The 13136-nt window shown below is 47.6% G+C and overlaps 1 protein-coding gene across 2 annotated transcripts in view; it reads left to right on the top strand.

Annotated features, from left to right (window-relative positions):
• Positions 1 to 3965: 3965 nt before the first annotated feature.
• LOC124041060 (pituitary adenylate cyclase-activating polypeptide type I receptor-like) overlaps positions 3966 to 13136 on the top strand; it is a 116914-nt gene continuing 107743 nt past the window's right edge. For both annotated transcript variants that reach the window (XM_046358227.1, XM_046358226.1), the window contains exon 1: positions 3966 to 4080. In XM_046358227.1, the coding sequence (XP_046214183.1) occupies positions 4039 to 4080 (42 nt within the window). In that variant the 5' untranslated portion in view covers positions 3966 to 4038. The remainder of the gene's footprint in view (positions 4081 to 13136) is intronic.

Raw genomic sequence — 13136 nt, 5'->3', positions numbered from 1 at the left:
CTAAACAGTAGACTGTAGAGGACAGTAGAGTAGAGGACTGTAGAAGACTAAACAGTAGAGTAGAGGACTGTAGAAGACTAAACAGTAGAGTAGAGGACTGTAGAAGACTAAACAGTAGAGTAGAGGACTGTAGAAGACTAAACAGTAGAGTAGAGGACTGTAGAAGACTAAACAGTAGAGTAGAGGACTGTAGAAGACTAAACAGTAGAAGACTAGAAACTAAACAGTAGAGTAGAGGACTGTAGAAGACTAAACAGTAGAGTAGAGGACTGTAGAAGACTAAACAGTAGAGGACTGTAGAGGACTGTAGAAGACTAAAGTAGAGTAGAAGACTAAAGAGACTGTAGAGACTAAACAGTAGAGTAGAGGACTGTAGAAGACTAAACAGTAGAGTAGAGGACTGTAGAAGACTAAACAGTAGAGTAGAGGACTGTAGAAGACTAAACAGTAGAGTAGAGGACTGTAGAAGACTAAACAGTAGAGTAGAGGACTGTAGAAGACTAAACAGTAGAGTAGAGGACTGTAGAAGACTAAACAGTAGAGGACTGTAGAGGACTGTAGAAGACTAAACAGTAGAGTAGAGGACTGTAGAAGACTAAACAGTAGAGTAGAGGACTGTAGAAGACTAAACAGTAGAGTAGAGGCCTGTAGAAGACTAAACAGTAGAGGACTGTAGAGGACTGTAGAAGACTAAACAGTAGAGTAGAGGACTGTAGAAGACTAAACAGTAGAGAGTAGAGGACTGTAGAAGACTAAACAGTAGAGTAGAGGAGAGAAGACTAAACAGTGTAGAAGACTAAACAGTAGAGTAGAGGCCTGTAGAAGACTAAACAGTAGAGTAGAGGCCTGTAGAAGACTAAACAGTAGAGTAGAGGACTGTAGAAGACTAAACAGTAGAGTAGAGGACTGTAGAAGACTAAACAGTAGAGTAGAGGACTGTAGAAGACTAAACAGTAGAGGACTGTAGAAGACTAAACAGTAGAGTAGAGGCCTGTAGAAGACTAAACAGTAGAGTAGAGGCCTGTAGAAGACTAAACAGTAGAGTAGAGGACTGTAGAAGACTAAACAGAGGACTGAGACTGTAGAGGACTGTAGAAGACTAAACAGTAGAGTAGAGGACTGTAGAAGACTAAACAGTAGAGTAGAGGCCTGTAGAAGACTAAACAGTAGAGTAGAGGACTGTAGAAGACTAAACAGTAGAGGACTGTAGAGGACTGTAGAAGACTAAACAGTAGAGTAGAGGCCTGTAGAAGACTAAACAGTAGAGTAGAGGCCTGTAGAAGACTAAACAGTAGAGTAGAGGACTGTAGAAGACTAAACAGTAGAGTAGAGGACTGTAGAAGACTAAACAGTAGAGTAGAGGACTGTAGAAGACTAAACAGTAGAGTAGAGGACTGTAGAAGACTAAACAGTAGAGTAGAGGACTGTAGAAGACTAAACAGTAGAGTAGAGGCCTGTAGAAGACTAAACAGTAGAGTAGAGGACTGTAGAAGACTAAACAGTAGAGTAGAGGACTGTAGAAGACTAAACAGTAGAGTAGAGGACTGTAGAAGACTAAACAGTAGAGGAGAAGACTGTAGAGAAGACTAAACAGTAGAGTAGAGGACTGTAGAAGACTAAACAGTAGAGTAGAGGCCTGTAGAAGACTAAACAGTAGAGTAGAGGACTGTAGAAGACTAAACAGTAGAGTAGAGGACTGTAGAAGACTAAACAGTAGAGTAGAGGACTGTAGAAGACTAAACAGTAGAGGACTGTAGAGGACTGTAGAAGACTAAACAGTAGAGGACTGTAGAGGACTGTAGAAGACTAAACAGTAGAGTAGAGGACTGTAGAAGACTAAACAGTAGAGTAGAGGACTGTAGAAGACTAAACAGTAGAGTAGAGGACTGTAGAAGACTAAACAGTAGAGTAGAGGACTGTAGAAGACTAAACAGTAGAGTAGAGGACTGTAGAAGACTAAACAGTAGAGTAGAGGACTGTAGAAGACTAAACAGTAGAGTAGAGGCCTGTAGAAGACTAAACAGTAGAGTAGAGGCCTGTAGAAGACTAAACAGTAGAGGACTGTAGAGGACTGTAGAAGACTAAACAGTAGAGTAGAGGCCTGTAGAAGACTAAACAGTAGAGTAGAGGCCTGTAGAAGACTAAACAGTAGAGTAGAGGACTGTAGAAGACTAAACAGTAGAGGACTGTAGAGGACTGTAGAAGACTAAACAGTAGAGTAGAGGCCTGTAGAAGACTAAACAGTAGAGTAGAGGCCTGTAGAAGACTAAACAGTAGAGTAGAGGACTGTAGAAGACTAAACAGTAGAGTAGAGGACTGTAGAAGACTAAACAGTAGAGTAGAGGACTGTAGAAGACTAAACAGTAGAGGACTGTAGAAGACTAAACAGTAGAGTAGAGGACTGTAGAGGACTGTAGAAGACTAAACAGTAGAGTAGAGAAGACTAAACTAGAGTAGAAGACTAAACAGTAGAGTAGAGGACTGTAGAAGACTAAACAGTAGAGGACTGTAGAGGACTGTAGAAGACTAAACAGTAAGACTAGAAGACTAAACAGTAGAGTAGAGGCCTGTAGAAGACTAAACAGTAGAGTAGAGGCCTGTAGAAGACTAAACAGTAGAGTAGAGGACTGTAGAAGACTAAACAGTAGAGAGGACTAGAGTAGAGGACTGTAGAAGACTAAACAGTAGAGTAGAGGCCTGTAGAAGACTAAACAGTAGAGTAGAGGCCTGTAGAAGACTAAACAGTAGAGGACTGTAGAGGACTGTAGAAGACTAAACAGTAGAGTAGAGGCCTGTAGAAGACTAAACAGTAGAGGACTGTAGAGGACTGTAGAAGACTAAACAGTAGAGTAGAGGCCTGTAGAAGACTAAACAGTAGAGTAGAGGCCTGTAGAAGACTAAACAGTAGAGTAGAGGACTGTAGAAGACTAAACAGTAGAGTAGAGGACTGTAGAAGACTAAACAGTAGAGTAGAGGCCTGTAGAAGACTAAACAGTAGAGTAGAGGCCTGTAGAAGACTAAACAGTAGAGTAGAGGACTGTAGAAGACTAAACAGTAGAGTAGAGGCCTGTAGAAGACTAAACAGTAGAGTAGAGGCCTGTAGAAGACTAAACAGTAGAGTAGAGGACTGTAGAAGACTAAAGAGTAGAGGAGTAGAGTAGAGGCCTGTAGAAGACTAAACAGTAGAGTAGAGGCCTGTAGAAGACTAAACAGTAGAGTAGAGGACTGTAGAAGACTAAACAGTAGAGTAGAGGCCTGTAGAAGACTAAACAGTAGAGTAGAGGCCTGTAGAAGACTAAACAGTAGAGTAGAGGCCTGTAGAAGACTAAACAGTAGAGAGTAGAGGACTGTAGAAGACTAAACAGTAGAGTAGAGGCCTGTAGAAGACTAAACAGTAGAGTAGAGGCCTGTAGAAGACTAAACAGTAGAGGACTGTAGAGAAGACTAAACAGTAGAGGACTGTAGAAGACTAAACAGTAGAGTAGAGGACTGTAGAAGACTAAACAGTAGAGTAGAGGACTGTAGAAGACTAAACAGTAGAGTAGAGGACTGTAGAAGACTAAACAGTAGAGTAGAGGCCTGTAGAAGACTAAACAGTAGAGTAGAGGCCTGTAGAAGACTAAACAGTAGAGTAGAGGACTGTAGAAGACTAAACAGTAGAGTAGAGGACTGTAGAAGACTAAACAGTAGAGTAGAGGCCTGTAGAAGACTAAACAGTAGAGTATGCCCTATGTTTATGTTGTAATGTCTTCATATTAGGTCTAATGTCAGGTCCTTGTCTCTGTTTCAGACCCTCTGTGTTCTAATGACTGCTGGAGTGCAGTCGAGCTGACGGGAGCTTTTTCTGTGGATTACTTGGTTGGAACACACACACACACACACACACACACACACACACACACACACACACACACACACACACACACACACACACACACACACACACACACACACACACACACACACACACACACACACACACACACACACACACACACACACACACACACACCCTTGCTGTACACCTCTCTGGTCAAGATGAGAGGCCTCCTGCTGATTACCATTCTCCTCCTGCCGGTGGTGAGTAAACCAGGACACACACACAGTGGAGAAGGACTGGATAGGACACACAGTGGAGAAGGACTGGATAGGACACACAGTGGAGAAGGACTGGATAGGACACACAGTGGAGAAGGACTGGATAGGACACACAGTGGAGAAGGACTGGATAGGACACACAGTGGAGAAGGACTGGATAGGACACACAGTGGAGAAGGACTGGATAGGACACACAGTGGAGAAGGACTGGATAGGACACACAGTGGAGAAGGACTAGATAGGACACACAGTGGAGAAGGACTGGATAGGACACAGTGGAGAAGGACTGGATAGGACACACAGTGGAGAAGGACTGGATAGGACACACAGTGGAGAAGGACTGGATAGGACACAGTGGAGAAGGACTAGATAGGACACACAGTGGAGAAGGACTAGATAGGACACACAGTGGAGAAGGACTGGATAGGACACACAGTGGAGAAGGACTGGATAGGACACAGTGGAGAAGGACTAGATAGGACACACAGTGGAGAAGGACTAGATAGGACACACAGTGGAGAAGGACTAGATAGGACACACAGTGGAGAAGGACTAGATAGGACACACAGTGGAGAAGGACTAGATAGGACACACAGTGGAGAAGGACTAGATAGGACACACAGTGGAGAAGGACTGGATAGGACACAGTGGAGAAGGACTGGATAGGACACAGTGGAGAAGGACTGGATAGGACACAGTGGAGAAGGACTGGATAGGACACAGTGGAGAAGGACTGGATAGGACACACAGTGGAGAAGGACTAGATAGGACACCGTGGAGAAGGACTAGATAGGACACAGTGGAGAAGGACTGGATAGGACACAGTGGAGAAGGACTGGATAGGACACAGTGGAGAAGGACTGGATAGGACACAGTGGAGAAGGACTGGATAGGACACACAGTGGAGAAGGACTAGATAGGACACACAGTGGAGAAGGACTGGATAGGACACACAGTGGAGAAGGACTGGATAGGACACACAGTGGAGAAGGACTGGATAGGACACAGTGGAGAAGGACTGGATAGGACACAGTGGAGAAGGACTGGATAGGACACAGTGGAGAAGGACTGGATAGGACACACAGTGGAGAAGGACTGGATAGGACACACAGTGGAGAAGGACTGGATAGGACACACAGTGGAGAAGGACTGGATAGGACACACAGTGGAGAAGGACTAGATAGGACACAGTGGAGAAGGACTGGATAGGACACAGTGGAGAAGGACTGGATAGGACACACAGTGGAGAAGGACTGGATAGGACACACAGTGGAGAAGGACTGGATAGGACACACAGTGGAGAAGGACTGGATAGGACACACAGTGGAGAAGGACTGGATAGGACACACAGTGGAGAAGGACTGGATAGGACACAGTGGAGAAGGACTAGATAGGACACACAGTGGAGAAGGACTAGATAGGACACAGTGGAGAAGGACTAGATAGGACACACAGTGGAGAAGGACTAGATAGGACACAGTGGAGAAGGACTGGATAGGACACACAGTGGAGAAGGACTAGATAGGACACACAGTGGAGAAGGACTAGATAGGACACACAGTGGAGAAGGAATAGGACACACAGTGGAGAAGGACTAGATAGGACACACAGTGGAGAAGGACTAGATAGGACACACAGTGGAGAAGGACTAGATAGGACACAGTGGAGAAGGACTGGATAGGACACAGTGGAGAAGGACTGGATAGGACACACAGTGGAGAAGGACTGGATAGGACACACAGTGGAGAAGGGATGGATAGGACACACAGTGGAGAAGGGATAGATAGGACACAGTGGAGAAGGACTGGATAGGACACAGTGGAGAAGGACTGGATAGGACACACAGTGGAGAAGGACTGGATAGGACACACAGTGGAGAAGGACTGGATAGGACACACAGTGGAGAAGGACTGGATAGGACACAGTGGAGAAGGACTAGATAGGACACACAGTGGAGAAGGACTAGATAGGACACACAGTGGAGAAGGACTAGATAGGACACACAGTGGAGAAGGACTAGATAGGACACACAGTGGAGAAGGACTAGATAGGACACAGTGGAGAAGGACTGGATAGGACACAGTGGAGAAGGACTGGATAGGACACACAGTGGAGAAGGACTGGATAGGACACACAGTGGAGAAGGACTGGATAGGACACACAGTGGAGAAGGACTAGATAGGACACAGTGGAGAAGGACTAGATAGGACACACAGTGGAGAAGGACTGGATAGGACACACAGTGGAGAAGGACTGGATAGGACACACAGTGGAGAAGGACTGGATAGGACACACAGTGGAGAAGGACTGGATAGGACACACAGTGGAGAAGGACTAGATAGGACACACAGTGGAGAAGGACTGGATAGGACACACAGTGGAGAAGGACTAGATAGGACACAGTGGAGAAGGACTTGATAGGACACACAGTGGAGAAGGACTAGGATAGGACACACAGTGGAGAAGGGATAGGATAGGACACACAGTGGAGAAGGACTAGATAGGACACACAGTGGAGAAGGACTAGATAGGACACACAGTGGAGAAGGACTGGATAGGACACACAGTGAAGAAGGACTAGATAGGACACACAGTGGAGAAGGATAGATAGGACACACAGTGGAGAAGGGATAGGTAGGACACACAGTGGAGAAGGACTGGATAGGACACAGTGGAGAAGGACTAGATAGGACACACAGTGGAGAAGGGATATGATAGGACACACAGTGGAGAAGGACTGGATAGGACACACAGTGGAGAAGGACTAGATAGGACACAGTGGAGAAGGACTGGATAGGACACACAGTGGAGAAGGACTGGATAGGACACACAGTGGAGAAGGACTGGATAGGACACACAGTGGAGAAGGACTAGATAGGACACAGTGGAGAAGGACTAGATAGGACACAGTGGAGAAGGACTGGATAGGACACACAGTGGAGAAGGACTGGATAGGACACACAGTGGAGAAGGACTGGATAGGACACACAGTGGAGAAGGACTAGATAGGACACACAGTGGAGAAGGACTAGATAGGACACACAGTGGAGAAGGACTAGGTAGGACACACAGTGGAGAAGGGATAGGTAGGACACACAGTGGAGAAGGACTAGATAGGACACACAGTGGAGAAGGACTAGATAGGACACACAGTGGAGAAGGACTGGATAGGACACACAGTGAAGAAGCCCTAGATAGGACACACAGTGGAGAAGGGATAGATAGGACACACAGTGGAGAAGGGATAGGTAGGACACACAGTGGAGAAGGACTAGATAGGACACACAGTGGAGAAGGGATAGGACACACAGTGGAGAAGGATATGATAGGACACACAGTGGAGAAGGACTGGATAGGACACACAGTGGAGAAGGACTAGATAGGACACACAGTGGAGAAGGACTGGATAGGACACACAGTGGAGAAGGACTAGATAGGACACACAGTGGAGAAGGGATGGATAGGACACAGTGGAGAAGGACTGGATAGGACACACAGTGGAGAAGGACTGGATAGGACACACAGTGGAGAAGGACTGGATAGGACACACAGTGGAGAAGGACTGGATAGGACACACAGTGGAGAAGGACTAGATAGGACACACAGTGGAGAAGGACTAGATAGGACACACAGTGGAGAAGGACTAGATAGGACACACAGTGGAGAAGGACTGGATAGGACACACAGTGGAGAAGGACTGGATAGGACACACAGTGGAGAAGGACTAGATAGGACACACAGTGGAGAAGGGATGGATAGGACACAGTGGAGAAGGACTGGATAGGACACACAGTGGAGAAGGACTGGATAGGACACACAGTGGAGAAGGACTAGATAGGACACACAGTGGAGAAGGGATATGTAGGACACACAGTGGAGAAGGACTGGATAGGACACACAGTGGAGAAGGACTAGATAGGACACACAGTGGAGAAGGACTGGATAGGACACACAGTGGAGAAGGACTGGATAGGACACACAGTGGAGAAGGACTGGATAGGACACACAGTGGAGAAGGACTGGATAGGACACACAGTGGAGAAGGACTGGATAGGACACAGTGGAGAAGGACTAGATAGGACACACAGTGGAGAAGGACTAGATAGGACACAGTGGAGAAGGACTAGATAGGACACACAGTGGAGAAGGACTAGATAGGACACAGTGGAGAAGGACTAGATAGGACACACAGTGGAGAAGGACTAGATAGGACACAGTGGAGAAGGACTAGATAGGACACACAGTGGAGAAGGACTAGATAGGACACAGTGGAGAAGGACTGGATAGGACACACAGTGGAGAAGGACTAGATAGGACACACAGTGGAGAAGGACTAGATAGGACACACAGTGGAGAAGGACTAGATAGGACACACAGTGGAGAAGGACTAGATAGGACACAGTGGAGAAGGACTGGATAGGACACAGTGGAGAAGGACTGGATAGGACACACAGTGGAGAAGGACTGGATAGGACACACAGTGGAGAAGGACTGGATAGGACACACAGTGGAGAAGGACTAGATAGGACACAGTGGAGAAGGACTAGATAGGACACACAGTGGAGAAGGACTGGATAGGACACACAGTGGAGAAGGACTGGATAGGACACACAGTGGAGAAGGACTGGATAGGACACACAGTGGAGAAGGACTAGATAGGACACACAGTGGAGAAGGACTGGATAGGACACACAGTGGAGAAGGACTAGATAGGACACAGTGGAGAAGGACTAGATAGGACACACAGTGGAGAAGGGATAGGTAGGACACACAGTGGAGAAGGGATAGGTAGGACACACAGTGGAGAAGGACTAGATAGGACACACAGTGGAGAAGGACTAGATAGGACACACAGTGGAGAAGGACTGGATAGGACACACAGTGAAGAAGGACTAGATAGGACACACAGTGGAGAAGGGATAGATAGGACACACAGTGGAGAAGGGATAGGTAGGACACACAGTGGAGAAGGACTGGATAGGACACAGTGGAGAAGGACTAGATAGGACACACAGTGGAGAAGGGATATGTAGGACACACAGTGGAGAAGGACTGGATAGGACACACAGTGGAGAAGGACTAGATAGGACACAGTGGAGAAGGACTGGATAGGACACACAGTGGAGAAGGACTGGATAGGACACACAGTGGAGAAGGACTGGATAGGACACACAGTGGAGAAGGACTGGATAGGACACACAGTGGAGAAGGACTAGGTAGGACACACAGTGGAGAAGGGATAGGTAGGACACACAGTGGAGAAGGACTAGATAGGACACACAGTGGAGAAGGACTAGATAGGACACACAGTGGAGAAGGACTGGATAGGACACACAGTGAAGAAGGACTAGATAGGACACACAGTGGAGAAGGGATAGATAGGACACACAGTGGAGAAGGGATAGGTAGGACACACAGTGGAGAAGGACTGGATAGGACACAGTGGAGAAGGACTAGATAGGACACACAGTGGAGAAGGGATATGTAGGACACACAGTGGAGAAGGACTGGATAGGACACACAGTGGAGAAGGACTAGATAGGACACACAGTGGAGAAGGACTGGATAGGACACACAGTGGAGAAGGACTGGATAGGACACACAGTGGAGAAGGACTAGATAGGACACACAGTGGAGAAGGGATGGATAGGACACAGTGGAGAAGGACTGGATAGGACACACAGTGGAGAAGGACTGGATAGGACACACAGTGGAGAAGGACTAGATAGGACACACAGTGGAGAAGGACTGGATAGGACACACAGTGGAGAAGGACTAGATAGGACACACAGTGGAGAAGGGATGGATAGGACACAGTGGAGAAGGACTGGATAGGACACACAGTGGAGAAGGACTGGATAGGACACACAGTGGAGAAGGACTAGATAGGACACACAGTGGAGAAGGACTGGATAGGACACAGTGGAGAAGGACTAGATAGGACACACAGTGGAGAAGGACTAGATAGGACACACAGTGGAGAAGGACTAGATAGGACACAGTGGAGAAGGACTGGATAGGACACACAGTGGAGAAGGACTGGATAGGACACACAGTGGAGAAGGACTGGATAGGACACACAGTGGAGAAGGACTAGATAGGACACACAGTGGAGAAGGACTAGATAGGACACAGTGGAGAAGGACTGGATAGGACACACAGTGGATAAGGACTGGATAGGACACACAGTGGAGAAGGACTGGATAGGACACACAGTGGAGAAGGACTAGATAGGACACACAGTGGAGAAAGACTAGATAGGACACACAGTGGAGAAGGACTAGATAGGACACACAGTGGAGAAGGACTAGATAGGACACACAGTGGAGAAGGACTAGATAGGACACACAGTGGAGAAGGACTAGATAGGACACACAGTGGAGAAGGGATAGATAGGACACACAGTGGAGAAGGGATAGATAGGACACAGTGGAGAAGGACTAGATAGGACACAGTGGAGAAGGACTAGATACGTCACAGTGGAGAAGGACTGTATAGGACACACAGTGGAGAAGGACTGGATAGGACACACAGTGGAGAAGGACTGGATAGGACACACAGTGGAGAAGGGATAGATAGGACACAGTGGAGAAGGGATAGATAGGACACACAGTGGAGAAGGATAGATAGGACACAGTGGAGAAGGACTAGATAGGACACACAGTGGAGAAGGACTGGATAGGACACACAGTGGAGAAGGGCTGGATAGGACACACAGTGGAGAAGGGATAGATAGGACACAGTGGAGAAGGACTGGATAGGACACACAGTGGAGAAGGACTGGATAGGACACACAGTGGAGAAGGGATAGATAGGACACACAGTGGAGAAGGACTGGATAGGACACACAGTGGAGAAGGACTGGATAGGACACACAGTGGAGAAGGACTGGATAGGACACACAGTGGAGAAGGACTGGATAGGACACACAGTGGAGAAGGACTAGATAGGACACACAGTGGAGAAGGACTGGATAGGACACAGTGGAGAAGGACTAGATAGGACACAGTGGAGAAGGACTGGATAGGACACACAGTGGAGAAGGACTAGATAGGACACACAGTGGAGAAGGACTGGATAGGACACACAGTGGAGAAGGACTGGATAGGACACACAGTGGAGAAGGACTGGATAGGACACACAGTGGAGAAGGACTGGATAGGACACACAGTGGAGAAGGACTGGATAGGACACACAGTGGAGAAGGACTGGATAGGACACAGTGGAGAAGGACTGGATAGGACACAGTGGAGAAGGACTGGATAGGACACAGTGGAGAAGGACTGGATAGGACACAGTGGAGAAGGACTAGATAGGACACAGTGGAGAAGGACTGGATAGGACACAGTGGAGAAGGACTGGATAGGACACAGTGGAGAAGGACTGGATAGGACACACAGTGGAGAAGGACTGGATAGGACACACAGTGGAGAAGGACTGGATAGGACACAGTGGAGAAGGACTAGATAGGACACACAGTGGAGAAGGACTGGATAGGACACACAGTGGAGAAGGGATAGATAGGACACACAGTGGAGAAGGACTGGATAGGACACACAGTGGAGAAGGACTGGATAGGACACACAGTGGAGAAGGACTGGATAGGACACACAGTGGAGAAGGACTGGATAGGACACACAGTGGAGAAGGACTAGATAGGACACACAGTGGAGAAGGACTGGATAGGACACAGTGGAGAAGGACTAGATAGGACACAGTGGAGAAGGACTGGATAGGACACACAGTGGAGAAGGACTAGATAGGACACACAGTGGAGAAGGACTGGATAGGACACACAGTGGAGAAGGACTGGATAGGACACACAGTGGAGAAGGACTGGATAGGACACACAGTGGAGAAGGACTGGATAGGACACACAGTGGAGAAGGACTGGATAGGACACACAGTGGAGAAGGACTGGATAGGACACAGTGGAGAAGGACTGGATAGGACACAGTGGAGAAGGACTGGATAGGACACAGTGGAGAAGGACTGGATAGGACACAGTGGAGAAGGACTAGATAGGACACAGTGGAGAAGGACTGGATAGGACACAGTGGAGAAGGACTGGATAGGACACAGTGGAGAAGGACTGGATCGGACACAGTGGAGAAGGACTGGATAGGACACAGTGGAGAAGGACTAGATAGGACACAGTGGAGAAGGACTAGATAGGACACAGTGGAGAAGGACTAGATAGGACACAGTGGAGAAGGACTGGATAGGACACAGTGGAGAAGGACTGGATAGGACACAGTGGAGAAGGACTAGATAGGACACAGTGGAAAAGGACTGGATAGGACACAGTGGAGAAGGACTGGATAGGACACACAGTGGAGAAGGACTGGATAGGACACAGTGGAGAAGGACTGGATAGGACACACAGTGGAGAAGGGATAGATAGGACACACAGTGGAGAAGGACTGGATAGGACACAGTGGAGAAGGACTGGATAGGACACACAGTGGAGAAGGGATAGATAGGACACACAGTGGAGAAGGGATAGATAGGACACAGTGGAGAAGGACTGGATAGGACACAGTGGAGAAGGACTAGATAGGACACACAGTGGAGAAGGACTGGATAGGACACACAGTGGAGAAGGACTGGATAGGACACACAGTGGAGAAGGGATAGATAGGACACAGTGGAGAAGGACTGGATAGGACACAGTGGAGAAGGACTAGATAGGACACACAGTGGAGAAGGACTAGATAGGACACACAGTGGAGAAGGACTAGATAGGACACACAGTGGAGAAGGACTGGATAGGACACACAGTGGAGAAGGACTAGATAGGACACACAGTGGAGAAGGACTAGATAGGACACACAGTGGAGAAGGTCTAGATAGGACACACAGTGGAGAAGGACTGGATAGGACACAGTGGAGAAGGACTGGATAGGACACAGTGGAGAAGGACTGGATAGGACACACAGTGGAGAAGGGATAGATAGGACACACAGTGGAGAAGGACTGGATAGGACATAGTGGAGAAGGACTAGATAGGACATAGTGGAGAAGGACTAGATAGGACA

Source organism: Oncorhynchus gorbuscha, linkage group LG08 (assembly GCF_021184085.1).
Source record: "Oncorhynchus gorbuscha isolate QuinsamMale2020 ecotype Even-year linkage group LG08, OgorEven_v1.0, whole genome shotgun sequence".
NCBI lineage: Eukaryota > Metazoa > Chordata > Actinopteri > Salmoniformes > Salmonidae > Oncorhynchus > Oncorhynchus gorbuscha.
This window is presented reverse-complemented; position numbering and strand designations above follow the sequence as displayed.